The sequence below is a fragment of the Eleutherodactylus coqui genome, chromosome 3 (assembly GCF_035609145.1).
Source record: "Eleutherodactylus coqui strain aEleCoq1 chromosome 3, aEleCoq1.hap1, whole genome shotgun sequence".
Taxonomy (NCBI): Eukaryota; Metazoa; Chordata; class Amphibia; order Anura; family Eleutherodactylidae; genus Eleutherodactylus; species Eleutherodactylus coqui.
This window is the reverse complement of record NC_089839.1, coordinates 15,274,135-15,301,914: the sequence shown is the minus strand read 5'-3', so window position 1 is coordinate 15,301,914 and position 27,780 is coordinate 15,274,135. Positions and strand designations below refer to the sequence as shown.

The window sequence follows — 27,780 nt, the reverse complement described above, 5'->3', positions numbered from 1 at the left end:
TAGGATGTCAGTGAATAGTAAAGTGGTCACTGGACTGATCGATAGTACAGGATCCCTGAATCGATCCAGATCAGGGATTCTGGAGGTCGTCAGATCCTACTACTCGCAACTCTTGGGAAAGAGGGATCTAGATTCGGAAGTGATGTCGGCTTTCCTGGCTGAAACTGTCCCTGGGCCAGGGGTAGACACCTCTCTTGGCGTTTTGACAGAAGAGATCAGAGAAGAGGAAGTTAGACTGGCGATTGATGGGCTCCGGCCCAAAAAGTCGCCAGGTCCGGATGGATTAACATCCGAGTATTATAAGACCTTCAAGGACCTCTTGAGTCCCCTCTTGACGGAGGTATTAAATGAGTGTCTTTCCTCGGGCACTCTGCCAAAGTCAATGAGGAGGTCGGCCTTGATCATTCTGTCAAAGGGTAAAGACTCGAGCCGTATTGAGAACTGGCGTCCCATAGCGCTTCTCAATACGGACAGGAAGGTTCTGGCAAAAGTGCTGTTTAATCGGCTGGTCAAGTTTGCACCCCGGCTCCTCTCGGGGGCCCAGCATTGCTCTGTTCCAGGCCGTAGCACCTTTAGCGCTGTTCTCGGTGTCCGGGAGGCAGTGGAGCAGGGTAGGGCTGGTCACTGGGAGGGGTACCTGCTGTCCTTGGATCAGGCCAAAGCGTTTGATAGGGTTAATCACGAGTACCTCTGGTCAGTCCTTCTGAGATACGGCCTGCCAGTGGGGTTTGTTGATTGGCTGCGAACATTGTATGCAGGGGCTGAGACTTTCCCGCTAGTGAGCGGTTGGCCCGGCCGCCCTTTTGAGGTGGGGTCCGGCGTCCATCAGGGCTGTCCTCTAAGTCCCCTGTTGTATGCGTTTGCGATAGATCCCTTCCTTAGGAGGGTTGATTGTGGACCTATAGCAGGGGTCGGGATGGACCGGGCGGTGCCGGAGGCTACCCTGAGGGCAGTGGCATACGCCGATGATGTCACGCTCTTCGTGTCCTCGAGAGAGGAGGCGGAGTTTGTGGTGTCGGATGTGGACCGCTACTCGGAAGCTTCCGGGTCTATGGTCAACTGGGATAAGTGTGAAAGTCTCTGGTTAGGAAGGGGGGATCCTACGTTTGATCTCCCGGACACCCTTCCAGTGCCCCAAACTTCAGCAAAAGTACTTGGTATCAAATTCGGCCAGGGGGATTACCCCATGCAAAATTGGGTGGACAGGCTGGATGGTGCAACTCACAAGGTAAACCAGTGGAAGGGTTGGTCTTTGACCCTTCAGGAAAGAGTTAGCTTGATCAAAACATACCTGCTCCCTTTATTCATCTACCTGGGCAGCGTATGCATTTTGCCAGAACCTCTCTGGACTCGGGTCTACAACCTGTTCTTCCTAATGTTGTGGGGGAACAGGTTGAACCTGATCAGGAGAGATGTTACATAACCCCCCTAATCTCCTCGTGCGGTATCTATGGTCAACCCTGTGGTGTTTCTTGTAGACACCTTTTTTAAGATCAACATAGGCAACCTCTGGCAAGAGAGGGCTCCTCCGTAGGTCTACTCCTGCCGGGGATGGCTTCAGCCTTTCTTCCAGGAATGGGAGACAGGAGGGCGAGTGAAGGACCTTCGCACGCAGCACGGACATCTCCCGGCTTACGCTACCTTGGTTCTGAAGGTGATACGCCGGTGGGGTCTGGGGATGTGGGAGATCAGGACTCTGACGAGGAGGCTCCTCGACGAAAGAGTCCTGTTGACCCATTTCCAGAAGCCCTTGGCGCTCAAGGACTGCCCAAGTCGGGACCTGGAGGGAGGGTTACGTTTACTGAATTCAACCCGGGTCCCCTTGAAGTTTTGGGACTTGGCTTGGCGCTGCTTTCACGGGAGACTGTATGTAAGGGGTAACTTGAAGAGCAGGCCTCTGATTGACAGGGGTTGCCCCCGTCAGGAGTGCAGCGACGTGCTGGAAAGCATGGAGCATTTCCTGCTTCAGTGCTCCTTTAATACAGAGGTATACCAACGGGTAGGGGTCTCCATAGGCTGGCCTCATCTGGCACACTTCTCCTATGCGGAGTGGGCTTATGGAGCGTTCAGAGGCCTTGGTGGCAGGGACCGCTGCACTTTATTCCTAGTTAGCCTAGTGGTCAGGTTCCACATCTGGAGTGCACGGTGTTTAATCTCGACGGAGCTGAAAGTCCTCCCCGTGGATACGGTATGTAGGAACATCCTGGGTGACCTGGTGAAGGTGCGTTCTTTGGAGTATGAGAGGCTGGGCACATCTAAGGCTTCTCTCCTATGGAGAGGGCTTGTATTTCGTTAGGGACAGTTTTTTTTCTTAATTTTCTAGGGGCAGAGTAGGGAGAGAATAGGGACAGGATAGGGAGAGAGGAGGGATAGGGCATGGACAGTTCTATGAAGGATCAGACTGAGGGGCAGACTAAGGACAGTCTAGGGCAAATTAGAGAAAGAATAGGGAGAAAATGCAAGGGATAGTACATTATGATATCTGTGCCCGGCTTATCACCTCCAATCCCGGTGGGGGGCTGTGAGTGTACCATAAAGCTTTTTGTTTTGATTTGGGGAAGATGGAGTGAAGTAGGGCTGCAGGAGAGCCGACCTTAGGCTTTCGGGTTATGTTAATGTATATCGTGTATGTCATGTATATTGGCTAATGTATGTTTATATGTATATATTCACGTTCTGGGTGGTAGTTAGGTTGGGTGGGGGGTTGGGGGGAGTGGTTTCACGCCTTGAGCCGTAGCCTGGCACGTCCCGAACATTGAACTCTGGGCACGGACTGGTGGAGCGGGCATGGCCCCCAGGCTGCGGCAGGCAGAGTGTTGTACAGTTTATATATATATATATATATATATATATATATATATATATATATATATATATATATATATATATATATATATATATATATATATATATATATATATAAAAAACAAAACCCCGGTGTAGCTTGGCACGTCCTGAACTTTAGAACTCTGGGCACGGACTGGTGGAGCAGGCATGGCCCCCGAGCTGCACTGGGGACCAAAAAAAAAATTAAAAAAAAATTGAAAAACAATTTCTTTAGTTATTTTTGTATGCCGGTTGGCTTGGTCTTTATTTTCATATTTAGTTAATTATTGGTATATATATATGTTATGTTTACGTTATTGCCTAATTTTGTTTATGATGTTTCAGTGCGGTACGGCTGGACCTGTAGTTTTAGTTTTAGTTTTATCTTCTGGATAGCTGGATGCTCTTCTTTTAGGTATATTGTGTTGAGTGTGTGTGCGAGTGTACAGCAGGGGGGAGGGGAGTCCAGACATGGGGTTTTCTTTTGTTTGTGGACCATGGACTCTGGGTGAAGGGCCTTATCTCTGTATACGGTTGTATTATTATTATTTACTCTTGTTACAGTTTGCTTTTATTGTTATGTTTTATACTTTTATAATAAAAGATCTACAGGATGTAACTCAGGAGCAGTACAGGATAAGTAATGTATGTACATAGTGACTCCATCAGCACAATAGTGAGTGCAGCTCTGGAGTATAATACAGGATGTAACTCAGGATCAGTACAGGATAAGTAATGTATGTACACAGTGACTCCACCAGCAGAATAGTGAGTGCAGCTCTGGGGTATAATACAGGATGTAACTCAGGAGCAATACAGGATAAGTAATGTATGTACACAGTGACTCCACCAGCAGGATAGTGAGTGCAGCTCTGGAGTATAATACAGGATGTAACTCAGGGTCAGTACAGGATAAGTAATGTATGTACACAGTGACTCCACCAGCAGAATAGTGAGTGCAGCTCTGGAGTATAATACAGGATGTAACTCAGGATCAGTACAGGATAAGTAATGTATGTACACAGTGACTCCACCAGCAGAATAGTGAGTGCAGCTCTGGGGTATAATACAGGATGTAACTCAGGATCAGTACAGGATAAGTAATGTATGTACACAGTGACTCCACCAGCAGAATAGTGAGTGCAGCTCTGGAGTATAATACAGGATGTAACTCAGGATCAGTACAGGATAAGTAATGTATGTACACAGTGACTCCACTCTTTATGTCAATTAATTTTATATAGAATCCTAGAATGGTAAAGTTGGAAGGGACCTCCAGGGTCATCGGGTCCAATCCCCTGCTCAGTGCAGGATTCGCTAAATCATCCCACGCAAATGTTTGTCCAGCCTTTGTTTGATCACTTCCATTGAAGGAGAATTCACCACCTCCTGTGGTAACCTGTTCCACTCATTCATCACCCTCACTATCAGAAAGTTTTTTTTTAAATATCTACCGTATATACTCGAGTATTAGCCGAACCGAGTATAGGCCGATTCAATACGTTTTACCACAAAAAACTGGTAAAACTTATTGATTTGAGTATAAGCCTAGCTATACTCAAGTATATACTGGGTAAAAAAAAAAACTAAACGCAATACTCCCCTCTCAGCCGGCGTCTGTGTCCCTGGCGCGATGCTCTCCCCGGCGGTGCGAAAAGCTGCTTCAGTCTTTTCCCTGCTGTCATCTCCCTGGCTTGGTTTTGAATTCCCCCACCGTCAGTGCTGTGTAACTAAGCGCTGTGATTGGATCGAGCACCGGCCAATCACAGCCGATGCTTGAGAAACCAATCACAGCCATTCAGTGATGTAAGTCACTGAATGGCTGTGAATGATCGAGTGCCGGCTGCGATTGGCTTTTTTTTTTTTTTGTTTTTTTTTTGTTACTTCACTCGAGTATAAGCCCAGGGGGGACTTTTTCAGCACATTTTCTTGTGATGAAAAACTCGGCTTATACTCGAGTATATATGGTTATTTTGTGTCTGCTCTCTTTCATTTTCATCCCATTGCTTCTGGTCTTTCCTTGTGCAAACGAGAATAGGGCTAATCCCTCTGTATTGTGACAGCCCTTCAGATATTTGTAGACAGCTATTAAGTCTCCTCTCAGCCTTCTTTTTTGCAAGCTAAACATTCCCAGATCCTTTTACCGTTCCTCATAGGACATGATTTGCAGACCGCTCACCATCCTGGTAACTCTTCTCTGAACTTGTTCCAGTTTGTCTATGTCTTTTTTAAAGTGGGGTGCCTAGAACTGGACACAGTATTCTAGATGAGGTCTGACTAAGGAAGACTAGAGGGGGATAATGACCTCCCGTGATCTAGACGTTATGCTTCTATTAATACATCCCAGGATTGTGTTTGCCTTTTTAGCTGCTGCATCACATTGTTCACTCATGTTCAGTCTAGCAGCTGTTAGTATACCCAAGTCTTTTTCACATGTGCTGCTGCTTAGCCTAATTCCTCCTATTCTGTATGTGCTTTTGTTTCATTTTTCAGATATAGGATTTTGCATTTCTCCTTGTTAAATACCATTCTGTTAGTCGCTGCTCAATGTACAAGTTTTCCTAGATCTTTTTGAATACTCTCCCTCTCTTCCCTAGTGTTAGCTATCCCTCCTAGCTTTAAGTCATCAGCAAATTTGATCCGTTTCCCATCAAATCCCTCCTCCAGATCATTTATAAAAATGTTGAACAACACTGGGCCTAGGACAGAGCCTTGTAGTACCCCACTTGATACATTCTTCCACTTGGATGTGCAGCCATTTATGACCACTCTTTGAGTACGATCACTCAGCCAGTTGTGAATCTACCTAATAGTTGCCTCATCAATCCCATATTTGGTCATTTTTTTCAGTAAGTATGGTATGAGATACTTTGTCAAATGCTTTACTAAAGTCAAGATCTATTATAACCACTGCATTTCCTTGATCAACCCAGTCGGTGATTCTGTCATAAAAGGAAATTAGATTCGTCTGGCATGACTTGTTTGTTACAAACCCATGCTGTTTCTGGTTAATTACTCAATTTTTATCCAAGTACTTGCATACATGCTGTTTAATAATTTGTACAAAGATCTTTCCCACTATAGAAATCAGGCTTACAGGCCTGTAGTTTCCTGGATCCATCTTCTTCCCTTTTTTGAAGATACGGACAACATTTGCCCTCTTCCAATTTTTTGGGACTTCTCCTGTTCTCCATGAATTTTCAAAGATTGTGGCGAGTGGTTCAGCAATTACCTCCACTGCTTCCTTTAGTATCCTATGTGTCAGGACCGGCAGCTCGCAGGTCCGTTCCCTTGCGCCAGTCCGGTCACACAGGCAGCTGCCATGCGGCGCAGGGGAGCCCCAATCCTTGTCATGCCCCCTGGCCACCAGGCTCCTCCCCGCCGCCGGGTTGCTAGGAACCTCGGCTCCATGGCAACCCAGCACTCATCTTCTTCGCCTTCCGCAGGGCTGGGGGCAGGGTCCCCAGCATGGCTGGGTGTTCCCGGTGGTTGTCAGACTCCCCGCCCCAATCAGCTGCCGGGGCGGGAGCTCGGACAGGATTTAAACTTGTCTGTGTGTGCAAATGGTTGCCAGTGTTAGTTTGGTCTTCCAGCTGCCCCCCCGAATTGTTTGCCTCCTGTTGTAGCCCCAGCTTTCTGACTTTCTGCTTTCTGGACTTGACTTCGTTTTTGCCTGACCCCTTTGTACTGCATACCCTCCTATCGCCGACCCGGATAGGCTGACCATTCTATTGTTTGTCTCCCGTGTCCCGCTTCCCTAGTTGAGTGTAGGGACTGCAACCGAGTTGTCGTCCTGGACTTCCAGTATCCCGGACCCTGTCCTGACACTAGGATGTAAGTCCTCTGGACCTTGAGACTTGAATTAATTTACATTAGCTGTGTTTTCCCTCACCATCTCTCTGCTTATAGATAGCCTGCATTTCTTTATTCCCTTAATAGCACAGGGAAGCTTAATTGATGTTCTATCAACTTTCTGAGAGAAAACAGATACAAAATAAGTTCGGCCTTCTCAACATCATTCTTAATCAATTCACCATATTCATCTTGTAAGCATTCAATAGCATTTTTGACTTCTGTAATATGAAAATTCTATGTAACTTACCTTTGTAATATCCGGAGGTGAAGTGTCCATTTGCTGGACTACATCAGACATTTTCAGGTTTTTGTCCTCACTGCTTCTAAAGCAAATAATGGTTACAGAAAATACATATAAATTACTATTTTTAGAACTTTGTGTACAGTATAAAAGTGGGTGTGGTTAAGAGAAGTTGTAATATGAGTTAGCGTTGTAAAGGCGATGAAAATTTTTTTTGTAGCTGAATCCACTACCCATACTCCCTAATAAGCCACATTAAAGGATAAATGGCAGCAACAGGCTATGCATTACCAATGTAACAAACTTTAAATTGACATGTCATCAAAAATGTCAAGTTAAAGCATGCATATGCAATCATGTATAGAGATCAGTATGGGATAATGTATGTACACTGACTCCACCAGCAGAATAGCGAGTGCAGCTCTGGAGTATAATACAGGATGCAACTCAGGATCAGTACAGGATAAGTAATGTATGTACACAGTGACTCCAACAGCAGAATAGTGAGAGCAGCTCTGGAGTATAATACAGGATGTATATCAGGAGCACTACAGGATAAGTAATTGATATACACAGTGACTCCACCAGCAGAATAGTGGGTGCAGCTGTGGAGTATAATACAGGATGTAACTCAGAATCAGTACAGGATAAGTAATGTATGTACACAGTGACTCCACCAGCAGAATAGTGAGTGCAGCTCTGGTACAGGATAAGTAATGTATGTACACAGTGACCCCACCAGCAGAATAGTGAGTGCAGCTCTGGAGTATAATACAGGATGTAACTCAGAATCAGTACAGGATAAGTAATGTATGTACACAGTGACTCCACCAGCAGAATAGTAAATTCAGCTCTAGAGTAAAATACAGTGTGCTGTATATGTTACCACGTGTAGAGATCATCTGCGGAATGTTTATGCGGTTCTACAGAATTCTTTAGCTATAGTTAATTAGCAGAGGTTTAGACCCTTTCGTATCAAAGACCTTAATTTGTCTTTCTTTTTCTCTTCTGCTGATGTCGCCTTGCTGGAAGCTTCTAAGAATCTGAGGAGCATCTGGACGGAGTTGGAGGCGATGGATCGTAGCATCTCTTGGAAGAGGCAGTCGACCAGGGTGAGAAATCTCCTAAACCGCTCCTGCAGATTCCTCCATTCAGACTGCTCTGTGTAATTTGGCTTCTTAGTGGATTTAGATAAGAAAGGGTCCTTCAAGCCAACAGCCTCGGCCACCTGGAATGTGAAGAGTTACACATCACTGATGCACACCATCGGTTATATGTGGTTTTGTACAACTCTAGTTCTATGTTAATGTGTATAATGGTTATCCGCAGCTGTTTAATGGAGGAATTAGATTTGCTTCAGCGGTATAACACTTGCAGATTTGCCTGCAGAACCCACATCATAGGATGTCATGCAAAGCTGCATGCTCGGGGCTTGTACGGTGGCACTTGTAATCCCTATGGTTCCCTACTACAGAGCTGTAGGCACTTAATGTGCTGCCATATGGTCTCTCTGTACAGTACAGAATCTTCTTCCCTAGAAGCTATACTTTGGCTACATGGCATCCGATGGAGCGTGCAAACCTCCAGTAGTAGGGCCCCAAAGACTTCTATGGGGTCATATTACAGTTTCATACAAATCAGAGCTTAAACAGAGCTGCGATACAGCTGTGTGCAGGAGGGAACTGTGCTTTGCAGTTACATGAATATGTCCACATAAGCTGTTACGCGGACCCATCCTGTAACTGCTGAGATGTTGCAGTCTGTGCCTGTTTACTACGGTGGACACGACAGAGGAGATTGTAAGGATACCGGCTGGACACTCAACGACACAACGCAGCAGTCACCTCTCTTGGATATGAATAGTGGGTACTGGTGTATCTTGTCTCCACTGGAAATATGGGCAGAGACAAGGGTTTGTCCTGTGTGGAGAAATGGGTTAGTCTTGCAGAACATAGGGAATGCCTCAAGCTCCTGAGTGGCTGATGCTGGCCCCTCACCTTTTCCTGCCGATCTTCCCTCTTAGCCCTGACAGTGTGCACCGGCGGGACTGCTCCCCCGCTGTCAGGGTCCAGCGGCGGGCCGGCGTCTACCCCTCTACACTGCAGTGGGAGGCCAGTGTCTTCCCTACCTGCTGCGCCGCTGTCAGTGTCCACCGTCGGGACTGTTCCCCCGTTGTCAGTGTCCCCAGTGGGCTGGTGTGCTCCCTTCTTCACTGCCCTACTGCGCCGCTGTTAATGTCCTTGGCAACATGTCCTCGGCGCGAGCGGGGGGTGGGGGTGGCAACATGTACAGCAGCGGCATGCAGGGTAACAGCAGGGAGACACCCCTAGCTTCCAGTGGAGACAAGATATACCAGTACCCGAATAGTGTCTACCAGTATTCAGATACCCCCAGAACTTAAAGTGCACAGTGATTACACCAGCAGAATAGTGAGTGCAGCTCTGGAGTATAATACAGGATGTAACTCAGGATCAGTACAGGATAAGTAATGTATGTACACAGTGCCTACTAGCAGAATAGTGAGTGCAGCTCTGGAGTAGAATACAGGACGTAACTCAGGATCGGTACAGGATAAGTAATGTATGTACACAGTGACTCCACCAGCAGAATAGTGAGTGCATCTCTGGAGAAGGTTGGGTGTTTGAGAGCTCTGCAAGATCCAGGGTGTGGTCACCAGTGAGAGGAGAACATACCCAGCAAAGGCTACAGGTGCTGGGCTTGCTCCAGCCATGGAGTCCCGGACCTCCTCCTTCTGGTTTCAGTCGGGGGGAGGGAGGACTGCACCCCAGGAGGGGAGAACATCTGGTCCGAGTGGCAGCAACGTCACCCTGACTCCCCCTGGAGGAGCCTAAGATGACTCACTGCCAGAGGAAGAGAGTAGAGGACCATGCTGAAAAACAACGTACGCAGGCAAGTTGGACTGATCGCAAGGAGGGCGAGTCGGCGACGGATGTGGCAACCCGTATTGCCAAATATATGAAGGACTATGGGAATGTCGGGAGGCAGCTGAATGAATATAGGCAGGAGCTGCGCATTGCCCGCTATGATGCAGAGCGGGCCAGATCCCGTACTAGGAAATTGGCCATATCACGGCAGATTAAAGCCTGTGAGGAGGCTATTGACTTTTATAAAGAAGAAAGGGAAAAAATACTGCAAAGAAGTGGACCTTTCAAAGAGAAACTGTTAAACGATGAGAGGTTTAGCAAGATGGCGTCGGTGAGCAGCTGTAGAATTAAAGAGCGCTCTGCCAGGCACTCAAGCAGCAGCTCGGGAGAATCTGACAGTGCTTAGGATGGGCGAGCTGGGTGTTCGGTGAGCGGCAATCATCACTTCCAGGTGGGGCTACTGGGCCCAGCATCCCAGCTGAACAGGTCAGCCTGCCCCCCACGTCGGGCGAATCTGACCTGGGAGGACACAGATGACAGCTGCAGCAGCGGTGTAGAGGGGGCGCTAATAATGCGGCAGATTCAGCTGCAAGAGTCCCCAGAGAGGCTGCAGTCCTTCTAATTTGGAAAGGATTTGCCCCCAGAAACATCTAGCAAGAAGAGGAGGAGAAAGGAAAAAACATATATTCAAGAAAAATTTGTTTATGTCACTAAGCACTCTGGTTTCGCTGCAAAGTCAGACCAGAGTGGTAACCCTGAGCTCCTAGTCCCGGGCTCTGTGGTGGGTCCGGTGTTGGGGACTGGGGTAGAGAGGTTTAATGTGGCCCAAAACTCCAAGCCCGCTTGTGCCATTAGTGGGAATGGAGGAGTAAAGGAGGTAGAGAAGAGCGTTGGGAAAGCGAAGGGTCACAGCCAGTCTAGAGGTGCTGGCGCTGGTGGTCACGTCCCAGTGGGAGGGGGGGGGGGTGATCCGGCGCCAGGTCTCACCTGTGGTGGCTTGGCTGTCCCCCCTGTGTCCCTAAAGCGCCTTTCAGGTGCAGAGGGGGCGCAGTGGGTGGTGGCCGGGTCTGCCAATCCTCCCACCCATGGTAAACATTTGCCTGTTGTGGGAAGTAAAGTTGGAAGAACTACAACTCCCAGAGTGGCTTAGGTGGGCGGAGCTACAGCCACCAAAACCAAGAGAAATGTTGAAAGGCCAGATACGGAAGCTGCTGGTGTGCATCTTCAGCCACCCACTGGAGGTGCCATGGACTTGCCCTCTGGGCAGAAAGGGAAAAATAAGGGTAAAGGTAAAATGGGTCCTGTTCCAGCAGCTAATGCAGATGTGAGTGAGATAACGGATGTGGCTGTTGGTACCCCAGTTACCCCTGTTGCCCCTGCTCCTGCAGGGACCCTGGGAACTACAGGTGTCCCCGATTCCCTGGTTAGTACGTCCTCTTGTGTACAGGTGGGTGGGGCTTTGGAGGGTAGTCAGGGGGTGGGTCAGGATCCAGTCGCCCCTCCAGCGGCGTCAACATCTGGTAGAAGGTATATACCAGTGTCGCTGCTGGAGGGAGGGGAGAGGCGTCCTCCTTGTCTTTGGGCTCTGGGGACAGCGTTTTGCAGTAGCACCTCCTGGAGGCCTTGGGGAGGGGGGAGAGCTTGATAAATGTAGGGGGTAGAGTAGTGGATTTGTCTCTATGGACTCGGTGCCTTCCGAAAGCAAAAGGGAGAGACCGTATGGTCCCTGCCGACAACCGGGCAGGACATTGGCCGTAGGAATGTGGCTCGTCTTCAGTGGAGAGGCGATGATGCATGCCCCTCAAGGAGTAAGGTGGTAGAGCTTCTGCTAAAGATGGGGTTCAGGGCGAATGACATCTAGGCCTTGATCCATCTTTACGGAACGTCTGAGTTCGACATCAGCTTTGCTCACCCAGAGGGCCCTGAGCTCATTTGGGGGAACTACGAGTTGATTAAGAACGAGCCCGGCTGGTGCGGTTTCGCTGCACGAGTAGTAACCCGCCAGACTGGAGTCAAGAGAGTGACCGTTTTGACTCATAACGAGTCCCTCTCTTGTTTTGATATTATGACTTGGCTAAGTCGTTATGGTAAGGTGGTAGACATGCCCAATAAGAACCGGGACGAACACGGCATCTGGTCAGGAGCCTGGACGTTTATGGTGAAACTAAAGCGTTCAGCGAACTCGGTGGCCCACATACCATCTGCGGCCTTCCTCGGTCGGGATCGTATCTTGGCCTTCTACCAGGGGCAGCCGAAGCTTTGTCACAAGTGTGGCGACCTCACACATTTGAGTGCCGCCTGTAAAGTCATCAAGTGCGCTCTGTGTGGCGAGGTAGGTCATCTTGCGGCATCTTGTGCAGAGATTAGGTGTCACCTGTGTGGTGACCTCGGTCACTCATTCAGTCGCTATCCACGCTCTTTCACCCCAGAGGAGGAGAGCCGTGAGGTTGCCTCTGCAGTACAGGGGACCAGCAGAGGCGATGGAGCCCCGGAGCCAAGGAGGAACAAGCATGCTGGAGCTGCCAAGCTGAGGCGCCAAGAAAAGCGCAGAAGGAGCAGGGAGCTGGTGGAAACTCAGGAGGCAGGTGGGTCAATGCTGGCCCCTGCTCTGGATGCAAATCATGTAGCTGAGGCTCCAGGGAACAGGACAGGGAATTGGATGAGGAGGTCAGGAGGATCCAAAGGGAGGAGGCTGCCACTTCTTCAGATTCCTCCCACTATACTAGTGTGGGTGGGGATGACAAGGAGTAGTGAAAGAAAAAATGCAAGCAGGGAACCGGGAAAGGAAAAAAAGACTTAAAGGAAAACTTTTCCTACACGAGGCCAGAGGCAGAAAGGTAATCCCAACTCTCCTCTTTTCGAGCTCTCCAATAGGTTCCAAACTCTCTCCTCTTCTTCAGAGGAGGCAGACAGTGAGGTGCCTAGGACAAAGGTGAGACCAACAGGGGGCGCTGAGTCTATCTCTTGTGAGGGTTCAGTAACCTCCAAGGGGAAGGCTGGCCTGAAGCCCCACGGCAAGGAGGACAGGGTCGAGGAGCCCCTTGCTCTGGACCTTTCAATAAGCAAAAACCGTGGCAAGGGGTCATCCTCAGACCCTGAGGAGAAGGGGGGTGGGAAGAAGAAAGCCATCTAACTTGATCACCAATGATTGCGGCACCCGCTCCGTTGACGCTGGCATCCATTAATGTTGCCAGAATTAAGTCTGATATGGCTAGATTTGCGGCCTTTGATTTCCTTGGCCGCGTTGAAGCCGACATTTTATTTTTGCAAGAGACCAGGCTGCCAAATTTGGCAGCTGTGCATAAGGCAAGGAGGGAATAGAGATCTGGTCCATCTTACTGGTCTCTTGCGGCCGAGCCATATAGCGGAGTGGGGGTGCTTTTTACCGCAGCGGTTGAATGCCGACGGGTTATCGAGTTAGAAATAGGGAGGTGCCTGATCCTAGATGTTCTCATGAAGGGACAAGAGCTTCGGCTAATCAACATCTACGGTCCCCAAGCCAAGCAGGACCGCAAGGATCTCTTTATGAGTATCAAGCCATACCTTTTTACCAGTCGGTAGGTGATCTTTGGGGGTGACTTTAACGCAGTCACGAGGACCCATGAGAGGGGAGGCTCCCTAGGTAAGCTGACTTATGATAGCGTCGCGCTTAATAGCATAGCTAGTGAAGCCTGCCTGGTGGATGTCCACATCCGACACACCCCAGGCCATGAGGGGTTCACCTATTATAGAGGCGAGAGCAGGTCTAGAATAGACAGGTTTTATTTGAAGGAGGAAGCCATCTCTTCACCAGTATCTGTTGTTGAGGTGGAATTCTCTGACCACTGTCTGATTTTGTTTTCCCTGAATGTTGCAGAGACCCCCCGGATGGGCAGAGGCTTATGGAGGCTGAATTCGTCACTCCTGGAGGAAGCAGAGATAAGACAGTCCTTTGAGGATTTTCTGCAGAGCCAGGTACCATTACTGGATCTTTGTAGCAGTAAGTCAGAGTGGTGGAAGATGTTCAAGATCAGGGCAGCGAGGTTCTTCCGCCAGCTCTCTAGCCTCAGGAGCCTGAGTAAGTACCGTCTTTATCAGGGCCTGAGGAGGAAATTCGAACATCTTGTCTCGACTGGAGGTATCCGAGAGGATATCTCCAGAGTGAAGTCTTTGCTCAAAGGGTGCCAGTATAATAGGCACGCATCTTTGGTTTTTGAGAGGGATTTCGGGAAGTACCACTCGCCTGACCCTTACAGAAACTGCAAGATGTCAGTGAATCGTAAAGTTGTGACTGGACTGATCGACAGTATGGGATCTCTGAACAGGTCCAGATCAGGGATTCTGGAAGTCGTCAGATCCTTCTACTCGCACCTTTTGAGAAAGAGGGATCTAGATTGAGATGTGATGTCAGCTTACCTGGATGAAGCTGTTCCTGAGCCAGGGGATGACATCTCCCCTAATGTTTTGACAGAAGAGATCAACGCAGAGGAAGTTAAACTGGCGATTGATGGGCTTGCGCTCAAAAAAAAAAAAATCGCCAGGACCGGATGGCTTAACATCTGAGTACTACAAGACCTTTAAGGACCTCTTGAGTCCCCTCTTGACTGAGGTTTTCAATGAGTGTCTTTCCTCGGGCACTCTGCCTAGATCAATGAGGAGGTCGGCTTTGATCCTTCTGTCAAAGGGTAAAGACTCGAGCCGTATTGAGAACTGGCGTCCCATAGCGCTTCTCAATACCGACAGGAAGGTTCTGGCAAAAGTGCTGTTTAATCGGCTGGTCAAGTTTGCACCCCGGCTCCTCTCGGGCGCCCAGCATTGCTCTGTTCCAGGCCGTAGCACCTTTAGTGCTGTTCTAGGTGTCCGGGAGGCAGTGGAGCAGGGTAGGGCTGGTCACTGGGAGGGGTACCTGCTGTCCTTGGATCAGGCCAAAGCGTTTGATCGGGTTAATCACGAGTACCTCTGGTCTGTTCTTCTGAGGTATGGCCTGCCAGTGGGGTTTGTCAATTGGCTCAGGACATTGTATGCGGGGGGCTGAGATTTTCCCGCTAGTGAACGGTTGGGTCGGCCACCCATTTCAGGTTGGGTTTGGCGTCTGTCAGGGTTGTCCTCTGAGCCCCTTGCTGTATGTGTTTGCCATTGATCCCTTCCTTAGGAGGATTGATGGTGGGCCTATGGCGGGGGTCGGGATGGATCGGACGGTGCCGGAAGCCACCCTCAGGGTGGCAGCATACGCTGATGACGTCACCGTCTTTGTGTCCTCGAGAGGGGAGGCAGAGTACGTGATGGCAGAGGTGGATCGCTACTCGGAAGCATCTGGGTCCGGCATCAACTGGGATAAGTGCGAAAGTCTCTGGTTAGGAAGGGGAGATCCTACATTTGGTCTCCCAGACACCCTTCCAGTGCCCCAGGACTCGGCTAAAGTTCTCGGCATCAAATTCGGCCAAGGAGGTTACCTGGGTGGTAAGGCTCGATGGTGCCACTCAGAAGGTGGCCCAGTGGAAGGATTGGTCTTTGACCCTTCGGGAAAGGGTTAACCTGATCAAAACATACCTGCTCCCTTTATTCATCTACCTGGGCAGCGTATGCATTTTGCCAGAGCCTCTCTGGACCCGGGTCTACAACCTGTTCTTCCTAATCTTGTGGGGGAACAGGTTGAACCTAATTAGGAGAGATGTCACATATCACACGAGGAGACTAGGCGGGTTATCTATGGTCAACCCCGTAGTATTTCTTGTAAACACCTTTGTTAAGATCAATATAGGCAACCTCTAGCAAGAGAGGGCTCCTCCGTGGGTATTCTCCTCTTGGGGATGGCTTCAGCCTTTCTTCCAGGAATGGGAGACTGGAGGGCGAGTGAAGGATCTTCACACGCCGCACGGGCATTTTCCGGCTTACGCTACCGTGGTTCTGAAGATGATACGTCGGTGGGGTCTGGGGATGTGGGAGATCAGAACTCTGTCGAGGAAACTCCTCGATAAGAGGGTTCTGTTGACCCATTTCCAGAAGCCCCTGGCGCTCAAGGACTGCCCAAGTCGGGACCTGGAGGGAGGGTTACGTTTATTGAATTCTGACAGGATCCCCTTGAAGTTTTGGGACTTGACTTGGCGCTGTTTCCACGGGAGACTGTATGTAAGGGGCAACTTGAAGAGCAGGCCGCTGGTGGATAGGGGTTGTCCCCGCCAGGAGTGCAGCGATGTGCTGGAAAGCATGGAGCATTTCCTGCTTCAGTGTCCCTTTAATACAGAGGTATACAATCGGGTGGGAGCCTCCATTGGTTGGCCCAGGTTGGCACGCCTCTCGTATGCGGAATGGGTCTATGGGGCATTCAGGGACCTTGGTGGCAGGGACCGGTGCACTTTATTCTTAGTCAGCCTAGTGGTCAGGTTTCACATTTGGAATGCACGGTGTTTAGTGTCGACGGAAGAGAAAGTCCTCCCCGTGGATGAGGTGAATAGGAACATCCTGGGTGACCTGGTGAAGGTGCGCTCTCTGGATTATGAGAGGTTGGGCACGACTAAGGCCTCTCTCCTATGAACAGTTTTAGGGACAGTTTTCTTATTGTTAGGGTCTTTGTAGGGACAGAATAGGGAGAGGTAGGGACAGTTTCTCTGAGGGTAAGTTTTAGGGAAGGAGTAGGGACATTGTAGGGACAGATTAACTATAGGGATAGTTTTTCTCTATGTGGTCGGTGCCCGGCTTACCATATCCAGTCCTTGTGGAGGGCTGAGTGTGACACTAGTAGAGTTTTTGTTTTCGGTCAAAGATAAAGTATGTACGGTTGCAGGTAACTGAACCTTAGGCTTTCGGGTACTAATATGTAGTGTTGGTTTGTAGTTGTGTAGTATAAAGAGATGTCATATGTTTTGTTTTGTATATAGGGTTAGGGGTTTTAGATAGGTTGGGTGGGGGCTTATTGGGGGGAGGGGGAGGATTTATGCCTCAGCCGTAGCTTCACACGTCCCGGACAATGAACATTGGGCACGGACTGTTGGTGCGGGCGTGGCCCTCAGGCTGCGGCGGGCAGGGCGTGTATTCTGGTGCAGCTTGGCTCGTCCTGGACATAGACATTGAGCATGGACTTGGGATGCAGGCGTGGCTCCCAGGCTGCACCATAGGGGTCTTGTTTGGGGTGGTGGTGGTTTTGTCTGTTTATAGGCTTAGTTTAGGATTATGTAAGGTTTTATTCCTTAGGTGGTGGACATCACAAAAAAAAAAAAAAAAAAATTATTAAAATGTAAAATAAAAAAATAAAAAAATTATATATATATATATATATATATATATATATATATATATATATATATATATATATATATATATATATATAAAAAAGGACCAAAAAAAGGGTATTGGGTTGTTCTTGTTATTATTATTACTTTTTGTTGTTAGTACTATTGTAATTATTATATAATTGTTTTGGCGTGGAATTTTCGTTTATTACTCAAGTTTTCTTTCTTCCTTTTTGGGATTTCAGGCTGGATCCTGTGAGTTAGGGATGTTTTCTTACATGTGGGTATACTGTTATATGTAGTATGTAGTGTATATGTATTGGTGAGGATGAGTGAGTAGAGTTTTGGAGTGTACGTTGGTGCAAGTGTGCTGTATATATTATTTGGACCAGATGGACCTTTTGGTTTTGTTCCTTTGTCCTGAAGTAAGGCAAAGTACAGATAACAAGTGATAATTTGTTTTTGTTTTATGTTTATGCCTTATGCCAAGTGAGCGATATTTAATGTTCTGTTTATTGTTATGTTTTTCACTTTTATAATAAAAAAGATCTACAGGATGTAACTCAGGATCAGTACAGGATAAGTAATGTATGTACACAGTGACTCCACCAGCAGAATAGTGAGTGCAGCTCTGGAGTATAATACAGGATGGAACTCAGGATGAGTACAGGATAAGTAATGTATGTACACAGTGACTCCACCAGCAGACTAGTGAGTGCAGCTCTGGAGTATAATACAGGATGGAACTCAGGATGAGTACAGGATAAGTAATGTATGTACACAGTGACTCCACCAGCAGAATAGTGAGTGCAGCTCTGGAGTATAATACAGGATGGAACTCAGGATGAGTACAGGATAAGTAATGTATGTACACAGTGACTCCAGCAGCAGAATAGTGAGTGCAGCTCTGAAGTATAATACAAGATGTAACCCAAGAGCAGTACAGGATAAGTAATGTATGTACACAGTGACTCCACCAGCAGAATAGTGAGTGCAGCTCTGGTGTATAATACAGGATGTAACTCGGGATCAGTACAGGATAAGTAATGTATGTACACAGTGACTCCACCAGCAGAATAGTGAGTGCAGCTCTGGGGTATAATACAGGATATAACTCAGGATCAGTACAGGATAAGTAATGTATGTACACAGTGACTCCACCATCAGAATAGTGAGTGCAGCTCTGGAGTATAATACAGGATATAACTCAGGATCAGTACAGGATAAGTAATGTATGTACACAGTGACTCCACCAACAGAATAGTGAATGCAATAGTGAGGAGAAAGATACACTGACTGTAGAGATGAGACAAGACTGGACTAAAAAAACATGGAGCAAAACACGTTGAAATAACAAACTAGACAAAACTAGTCACTGGGGACACCCCTGAAATATAACTTTTGATAGAATAAAACTAAAAAACTAAAGGCCAATATAACAAAAAAAACCAAATCAGATAAACAGAATCCAGGTTGCTAAGCATGCAATCCTAGACCAATCTGTTAGTAGATTGTAAGCTCATGGGAGACCGCATTGATCAGATACAAGAAGACGGAGAAATTACAGAAATGGTCAATAAGTTTACTGAAATCTAATGCGCCCCCCAGAGTGCAAATAGGAAGCCCGCTGCAGGTGAATTTCCAAATCCTGAAAGATGAGCATGTTCCTACATCTGGCAAATAGAATGGGAAGCATGGAAGCTGTGAACTAAGGCGACCTCGGATCGGCACATCAAGCCCAAGCTCACTCCCCAAGTAAAATAGCTCAAATATGCAAATACCAACAAGCTCTAAACACCTCGATCCCCAAATGTCAATCCCTTAGATTAAGGAGGAATTGTACTGATGATGATTGCTTCAGGATGGAATCGATACATATGAAGAATAGATTTTTAAAACGTGGTTATACAGAGAGAGTCGTATCTGAAGCCTTTAACCCCTTCTTGCTGTAGGACATACATTTACATCCTGCAGCATTAGGGTATATATGAAGAAAGATCGTGGGGCAATCTCTCTTGATCGAGTGTGGTTGCTGGCTGTTTCTTACAGCCAATACCCGGCGGCAACAGCTCCAATCAGCTGCAGGGCTGATCAGAGCTGTTAACCCTTTAAATGCCACTGTCGATTCTGACAGCATCATTTAAATCCTCCGATGAGATCGCAGGGAGCTATGCGGGTGTCATGGCAGCCGGGGGCCTTCTGAATGGCCCAAGGGCTGTCCTGGCAAAACGCTTGTTAGGCCACACCCTCCCCAATCAACGTATGATGTAATGCTGTGGTATTACATCGTACTGCAGGAGTGATCAAAGCATCGCAAATTGTTGTCCCTTCTGGGGACTAAAAGAAAAAAAGTAAAAACAAGATCATTAAAGTTTTACTAAATTATAAAAAAAAAGTTATAAAAGTTTACACCCCTCCTTTTGACATATGTATAATAAAAGAATCTAAATCATAAAAGCAAAATATATATTTGGTATCCCCGAGACCGTAAAAGTCTGTTCTATTTAGCCCGCACGATGCACATCGTCAGAAAAAAAAGCCATAAATGCACTTTGCTGGTCACCCCGTCTCCAAAAAAAAAAAATGCAATAAAAAGTGATCAAAAAGGCATATGTATTTCAAAATGGTACAAACGCAAACTACAGGACATGCCGCAAAAAATGAGCCCTCACACAGCTATGTCAACGGAAAGATAAAAAAGTTATTGCGCCAGCAGAAAATTGTTTAAAAAATTAAAATGACTTTGAAAAAAAATGTAGTGCGGCAAAAAACCAACTATATAAGTTTGGTATCGTAGTAATCGTACCGACCCATAGAATTAAGTTATCGTGTCGTTTTTGTTGCAGAAACAAGACACACCAAAAGATGGTGGATTTTCATTTTTTTTCTCATTTTACTCCACTTGCTTGTATGATATTAATCACCTTCATTATATGTCCCAGGATATCTGTCCCTCTACTGCACTTTGACTTATGGCTATTCCTCTGACAGTCTTGTCTTATTTCACTGTTCCTAGAGGCTGTGATTTGTCTTTTTTCAGAGCAAAACATATTTTGTATTTTCGCCACTAGGGGCATATGTATCAGTATTTAGCCCTCTTCACTCCTACATTCTTTCGCTGCAGCGCAGAAGTGTTTCGGTGCGTGCGCGGTGAGATTCTTTCGGCACATCTTTTCTACATCGGCCTTTCCTTGTGTTCTCGCACAGCTGTCACCTATTGGTTGGTGAAGCCAAGCCCCTGTAAATGAGTGGCGGCTGCTGGGCTATTTAAACCGGATGTCTTTCTGGCATACTGGCTGTTTAACTTTAGGCGATCTAGAACTATTGAACTTGAGCTGTCTAACCTAGGCTGAGCTATTGCGCTTGGGGCTGTCTAGAATCATTGCGCTTGGGGCTGTCTAGAATCATTGCGCTTGGGGCTGTCTAGAATCATTGCGCTTGGGGCTGTCTAGAATCATTGCGCTTGGGCCCATCTAGTCTTTTTTCATCACTGAGCCATTTAACTCTGGAACTATTGAGTCTTTTTTTCACCAAATGGTTGAGGCCATCTAAAGCGGTTCAACTTCAGGCTATTCAGTCATTTTTCATCACTATAGTTTCAGACTTTCTAGACGTTTAGAGATTGTTGGCATCTTCATATATGAGCTATTTTACTTGAAGACTGAGCTTGAGCTAAGGCCCAATGTCCAGAGGGGGCATTCCGCTCCAGATTCCGCAGCAATAAGTCTCCATAGCATGCTATGGTAAAATGATCCTTCATGTCCACAAGCGGAAACGAACTGTGGTTTCCGCTCGCGGAAGGCCTGCCATGATGGGAAAGACCATGGGGAAGCCAAGATGGATGTCACGGGTGGCTCTGCGATCTCTCCTACCAGCAGCGCCATCTAGGCCTAGCTCAGCCGCTCACAGTACATAAACGTAGCAGTGGAAAATATGAATATCACGTGACGCCAGTGGCTCTTCAAGGCCGCTATTCACACGGCGCCAAATAAAGAGTTTACAATCCAGTCATGAATATTGCGGAAAAACAACCGGAGGTTCAGGGCTGCACTTTACTCACAACTCTAAAGCATTGATTCTTCATTGGGTAATAAATTGTGCGGAATCCACAATCTTTTTTACAGATTTTCTCCCACACCTTCATCTTTACACTCTTACTAGGAGACACTCTTCCCTCCGAACTCTGAATGTCTGCAGTCTCAGTTATCTGATAGACTGTCCATGGGGTATGAACTCTCGACTTATTAACAGCATTCACTCAAGTTTCTTATTTTGCTCTCAGGCTTCTTAAGTTGTTTCCCTTCTTTTTCTGTGGCAGGAGAACCGTTACTCCATGCTCAGCTTAGCGCAGGCACGTCCACCTCCTCCGACTAAATTTCCTCAACTCCCTACTCTAAACTCCGCCTCCAAAACTACCCAAGTCTCTCAACCATGTCACACGCAGCTAAAGGGATACACACACAAGACTCACTCACAACAGTCATCCACATACATACACACTTCAGCTTCGGCCCATTACAGGCATTTGATTTCAGTATGCTAATTGACGGTTTCCGTAATTTCACTGTCTATTTGTATCTGATCAATGCAGTCTCCCATGAGCTTACGATCTGCTAACAAATTGGTCTAGGATAGCATGTTGAGTAACCTGGACTCTTTTTGTGTGATTTGTTATTTTTGTTATTTTAGACCTAAATTTTTAGTTTTATCCTATTAAAAGTTATATTTTAGGTGTGTCCCCATTGACTTTGCTTATATACTGACATTCTCCTTGGCAATGCTGTTGTAGTGGCCCAGAACACCATCCTGGTCCCCTCCATAAATGTCATCCAAGTTTTGCCCTATGTAGATGCACTGTGCTAAGCTTGTCTTGTCATATCCAGTGTGTGTTGCACAGCTGTGGCGCTTGAGACGTTAACAGTAATAAAATCCTTGTCTGCATGTAGATGTATCAGTTTGTCATGTCATGCGGTCTGAGTGAAGGTATAAATGTGAGCGCATAAGAGCAGAAAGCAGAGTTCTGTCTTCAATCTGTAAGTGCCATCTTGTTCGGGGACCCAAGAGAGTGCTAACAAAGAGCCACATAGAAGCACCTTCAGCTTCCATATAGATGAAGATAGAGGAAGAGGAGCGATATCCCATAGCTTTTGGAGTGTGCATGTGAATGGAGTGAGTCCCACCATCAAGAGAGAGAGAGCCCTACAATAATTCTGAGCAGGTACCAGTTCACACTGCAGGCTGTTCCTGTGCCGCTGTCCAACATCAGGATCACCGCACAGAGGTACTTTACTGAGTTACACTCACGCACTTGCCATACGGGGTGTTTAATGCTTCAGCCTTTTGTGTTAGTAATTGTCTGCCTGAGACTGTGGAGTGACCCCTTCCTCCTCTGGAGTGCTTCCAATCCAGTGCTGTACAGATAATGTGGACTGTAGGGCCGGTTTTCATCCTGTGTATCCTCCTGACCACTGAGCTCTAACTTGCTGCTACTTAAAGAGAACTGTACCTGCATTACCTGTTGTAAAAGTTTATTATACAGTAAAAGTTATACAGGGCCCTAACCGTTCCTGGGGACCCGGAGTACTATACACAAGTCCCTGTGTTCTTTTCTCGGCCGCGTAGCATACCAGTGTGTGGGAACGGTGGCGTCACTGGTGGAGTGATACGTACTACCGCACTACCCCTATCAACCTGTTTATTGGCATTCCCCAACCTAGGGGTGTTGAAGCCGGTCTGTGATCCTACTCTGGTTTTGGCTGTGTTATCCTTCCAGGACCAGAGCCTGGTAAGTGCCGCTGTGACAAGCCAGCACTTATCCCTCCCAGCTCTTCACGTTAGCCAGGTGCCCAGGGTCACCCTTCTTGGGTGTTGCACTGTGACTTGACTAGACAAGACTGGACTAGAACAAGTTACTTAGAACTAGAATATGGAATCCTGGATAGAACGCATGTTTTTACAGCTATCAACCGCACCATACTGCAGAAGCCAACAGTATTTAAAGAGAGGTGAACTTATAAGACCCTCCTCTCTGTAATGATTCTGAGCATGTGGTCCGCTGATCAATGAATCAGAGCAACTGCCCCAACAGAAAGTTAGGGTGTGTTCCCACGTAACAAAAAATTCCGCCCAGCTATGCCTGACAATAGCCACTCAATCTTGACGACCTTATCGGGTAGATTGTCCTTCCACTGGCTGCCACGGCTGAACAGATTCTCAGCCGCAAGTGGTTTTTGTTTTTTGGGAAGGCGGCCTTAGGTAAGAAGGAGATGACTATGCCGCAGGGAAAGGACTACGCCGCAGGGGTCGTCCTGCTGCTTGCAGCAGAGGTGTAGTATTGCATGTAGATGATGGGGGTTCCTGAGCGGAGCGCTCCCATCTATCACATCCAGATCCCCTAAAACAGCACATGGACAGGGCCTGTCCTAATATACCAGCACCTTGAAAGAAAACAATCTTATTTTCTTCTAGTGAAACTATAACTTTTTCATGCGGTGGAGAATCTAGTCTTGTACCTTGAATAACGTTTGAGCGATAACCTTAATCAGGGTTTCTCTGAGCGCCTGCAGTCTGGTCAGGGCGTTATCACTCGCTTCGCTCTGAATGTCACAGAAGTCCTTCAGGAAATAGGTGCACGAGTGATCCAGCTGCGGACAGGAAGAGTTTATTACACCCAATGTCATTCAGAAGTCCTGCATACGAGATGAGACAAGTCCACGAGATGGGACAGCAGGTGTTCACACACGTTTACTGACCCCGCCTACTTGGCCGGTACATCTACAATAGGAGGCCTCTTTTAGACCTTTTTCCAAGGCTACTTTAAAGGGGTTGTCCAGGAATTCAACAACATAGCTGCCATCTGTGCAGCCTGTGGAAGCCCATCCTAGGAGCTCATCTCTAGACAAGCGGAGGAGGGGTGGGCGTGGCCTGGGGTGGGGCCTAACCCCACAATGTTTTGCCATTTTTTGGTTGAATAGTAAGCCTGAGAGGAACTACCTGTGTAGTGCAAGGTCCCACTCTGGTCTAGAGATAGTCAACCCTTCGTAGGACGGTTTTACACAGGCTGCATGGATGGTGGTCATTTTGATGAATTCCTGGACTATCCCTTTAAGTTCCTCATCCACCCCTGGCCCTTTCTCTTTGACATCCATAGATAAGACCCTGCAAAAGCAGATGTACAACATCATGGCCTCACTTTCTGTTGGTTCAATAAATGAAAATGGCTGACAAAGATTTTTTCTAGAAAGTTTTATATCGCTAGGCGGGGGATAATCTACTTTTGGGAGATGCTTGCCTTTAGTTAAATCTGTATAAATCGGGTTCCTTACTTTAATAAGTAAAATAGGTAAATCTCCATGTTGGATAGTCATGGCGCCCTCACACAGTGTCTGGAGGTACAGCAGGCAGCCCTGGAAGAGCTCATCAGCAAGGAACAGGTGGCGGAGAAGCAGCGCCCTATACAGCAATAGTGCAACAAGTATCAGACAAAGATTCCGAAATATTGGTAATAAAAAATATCTCTTAAAGGTAAAGTGACATCAGAAAACAACCTCTTGTATAAATCATAAATCAAGAATTTTTGATGCTTTTTTTACATTTTCTATATCTATTTTTAAAAAATCCTAATTCATCATCTATGGTTGTGCTGCTACTGCAAGACCTTTGATCTTTGCTGCTGTCTGTCCCTGTATGTACAGAGGAGCACCTGCTCCCCGGAGAAGATATGTGAGTGATCCCCAGCCTTATCTGCTAGAGGAGACTGACCGGGCCGGGAGAGGGAGGAGTGTACACCCGCGGTATGTATGGCTGCAGAGTTCTCCCAATGATTGATCAGCGCACTGCTGGAGTATTAAGGCAGCGGTCAAGGGTCTCTGGATTTATCAGACCCCCCCACCTCTGGGCGATAAGGTGCGGATGTTTCACAGCAAGATTTAATCCTGCTCAAAATTGTGTCTTATAGTCAGAAAAATACAGTTTTTTAAAACCATGGCTTAGCTGACTACTGACAGCCAGGCTGCTGCTCTAACTGCCGGGAGTAGAGAAACCTCACATTCCAGCTGTTTCAACCTTTTACATGCTACAATTAATGGCAACTGCAGCATTTAACCCTTTGCAATCCATTGTCTGACGTCTTAAGACATTATGATTTAAGGCTGTACAGCTCCGATGTTGGAAGACATCCGTCGGGGTTCTCTTACTGTATATTGCCAGCCTCTCTGCTGTCGCAGCCTATCCAACGTGTCACCTCATGCAGTACTGGCTTTAGCCAGCATATAGCACCGTTGTATAATGGCAGAAAAAGAGTAAGCCCCCAGGAAAATCGGGATATAAATTGGATTGGAAAGGGTCAAGCTGATGAATGGAGAAGGGAGCTCTGTCAGTCACCCACTGGTACCCCATAGTGTGATCGCAAGGTACCAATGGATTCCTATGGCAGCCAGAAGGCCAACAAAGGCCTCCATGTCTGCCATGTAACTCAGCCTATTAGACCCGGCCTCCGGCAGTCTAGTAGGCTGCAGTCATAGAATTACTAGAACGCACTACATAAGTAATGCAGTTAGAGATGAGCGAACGCGTTCGTCCGAGCTTGATATTCGTGCGAATATTAGGGTGTTCGGGATGTTCGTTATTCGTGACGAACACCATGCGGTGTTCTGGTTACTTTCACTTCCTTCCCTGAGACGTTAGCGCGCTTTTCTGGCCAATTGAAAGACAGGGAAGGCATTACAACTTCCCCCTGCAACGTTTAAGCCCTATACCACCCCCCTGCTGTGAGTGGCTGGCGAGATCAGGTGTTCGCCTAATATAAAAGTCGGCCCCTCCCGCGGCTCGCCTCAGATGCGGTGTGAGTTAGTGAGGGACAGTGCTGTTTATACCGGAGCTGCTGTAGGGAAAGAATTGGTAGTTAGTGTAGGCTTCAAGACCCCCCAAAGGTCCTTATTAGGGCCACTGATAGCTGTGTGTTGGCTGCTGTTAGCAGTGGGATTTTTTTTTTCTCAAAATCGCCTCTGCAGACCGTTGCACCTGGCATTAGGGACAGAAGTGCTGCATAGGCAGGGAGAGTGTTAGGAGTGAGTGTAGCCTTCAAGAACCTCAACGGTCCTTTCTAGGGCCATATTTATCCGTGTGCAGTACTGTCCAGGCTGCTGTTGGCTGTGCTGCATTTTTTTTGGGCTTCTCAAAATCGCCTCTGCAGAGCATTCCACCCTCCATTGATACTGCAGGGAAAGAATTGTATAGGCAGGGCCACAACACAGTTATTATTCATAGAATATACGCAGTGCTGCCTGTTGGTGGGAAAAAACTGAAAACAAATCTATTTGTCCAGCCTCTGTCCGTCCTTACGGGCGGTGGACACGTGTGAGCTGCGTGAAAAACATTGCTAAATCATACGCAGCCAGCTACGCTTTACTGCTGGGTTCGCCATTTGCTTTCCTTAATTGGGAAAAAAAATACCTGCTCTCCAAGAGTTATAATAACTCTGCTACCCTCACGTTCTGTGACACATAAGCAGGGACACAGCACAGTTATTAAACTTCTCAGGTTCATTGAATATACGCAGTGCTGCCTGTTGGTGGGAAAAAACTGAAAAGAAATCTATTTGTCCAGCCTGTGTCCGTCCTTACGCCTGTGGAGACGTGTGAGCTGCGTGAAAAACATTGCTAAATCATACGCAGCCAGCTACGCTTTACTGCTGGGTTCGCCATTTGCTTTCCTTAATTGGGAAAAAAAATACCTGCTCTCCAAGAGTTATAATAACTCTGCTACCCTCACGTTCTGTGACACATAAGCAGGGACACAGCACAGTTATTAAACTTCTCAGGTTCATTGAATATACGCAGTGCTGCCTGTTGGTGGGAAAAAACTGAAAAGAAATCTATTTGTCCAGCCTGTGTCCGTCCTTACGCCTGTGGAGACGTGTGAGCTGCGTGAAAAACATTGCTAAATCATACGCAGCCAGCTACGCTTTACTGCTGGCTTCGCCATTTGCTTTCCTTAATTGGGAAAAAAAAATACCTGCTCTGCCACAGTTAATAACTCTGCTACCCTCACGTTCTGTGACACATAAGCAGGGACACAGCACAGTTATTAAACTTCTCAGGTTCATTGAATATACGCAGTGCTGCCTGTTGGTGGGAAAAAACTGAAAAGAAATCTATTTGTCCAGCCTGTGTCCGTCCTTACGCCTGTGGAGACGTGTGAGCTGCGTGAAAAACATTGCTAAATCAGACGCACCCAGCTACGCTTTACTGCTGGCTTCGCCATTTGCTTTCCTTAATTGGGAAAAAAAAATACCTGCTCTCCAAGAGTTATAATAACTCTGCTACCCTCACGTTCTGTGACACATAAGCAGGGACACAGCACAGTTATTAAACTTCTCAGGTTCATTGAATATACGCAGTGCTGCCTGTTGGTGGGAAAAAACTGAAAAGAAATCTATTTGTCCAGCCTGTGTCCGTCCTTACGCCTGTGGAGACGTGTGAGCTGCGTGAAAAACATTGCTAAATCATACGCACCCAGCTACGCTTTACTGCTGGCTTCGCCATTTGCTTTCCTTAATTGGGAAAAAAAAATACCTGCTCTGCCACAGTTAATAACTCTGCTACCCTCACGTTCTGTGACACATAAGCAGGGACACAGCACAGTTATTAAACTTAGATAATTCATTCACTAGAGGCAGTGGGGCCTTTCGTTTTCCAAAAAGGGCAAAAATTATATTTGGCCTGCAGTCTTGCGCCAATTTATTTCCTGCCTGGGAAATCTAATC

The 27,780-nt window shown here is 47.1% G+C and overlaps 1 protein-coding gene across 3 annotated transcripts in view; it reads right to left on the bottom strand.

Annotated features, from left to right (window-relative positions):
• DNAH14 (dynein axonemal heavy chain 14) overlaps nt 1-27,780 on the bottom strand; it is a 225,456-nt gene that overhangs the window by 179,970 nt on the left and 17,706 nt on the right. For all 3 annotated transcript variants that reach the window (XM_066595168.1, XM_066595169.1, XM_066595170.1), the window contains exons 9-12: nt 24,341-24,467; nt 23,528-23,659; nt 7,906-8,150; nt 6,929-7,004 (exon numbers count right to left, since the gene is read on the bottom strand). In XM_066595168.1, the coding sequence (XP_066451265.1) occupies nt 6,929-7,004; nt 7,906-8,150; nt 23,528-23,659; nt 24,341-24,467 (580 nt within the window). The remainder of the gene's footprint in view (nt 1-6,928; nt 7,005-7,905; nt 8,151-23,527; nt 23,660-24,340; nt 24,468-27,780) is intronic.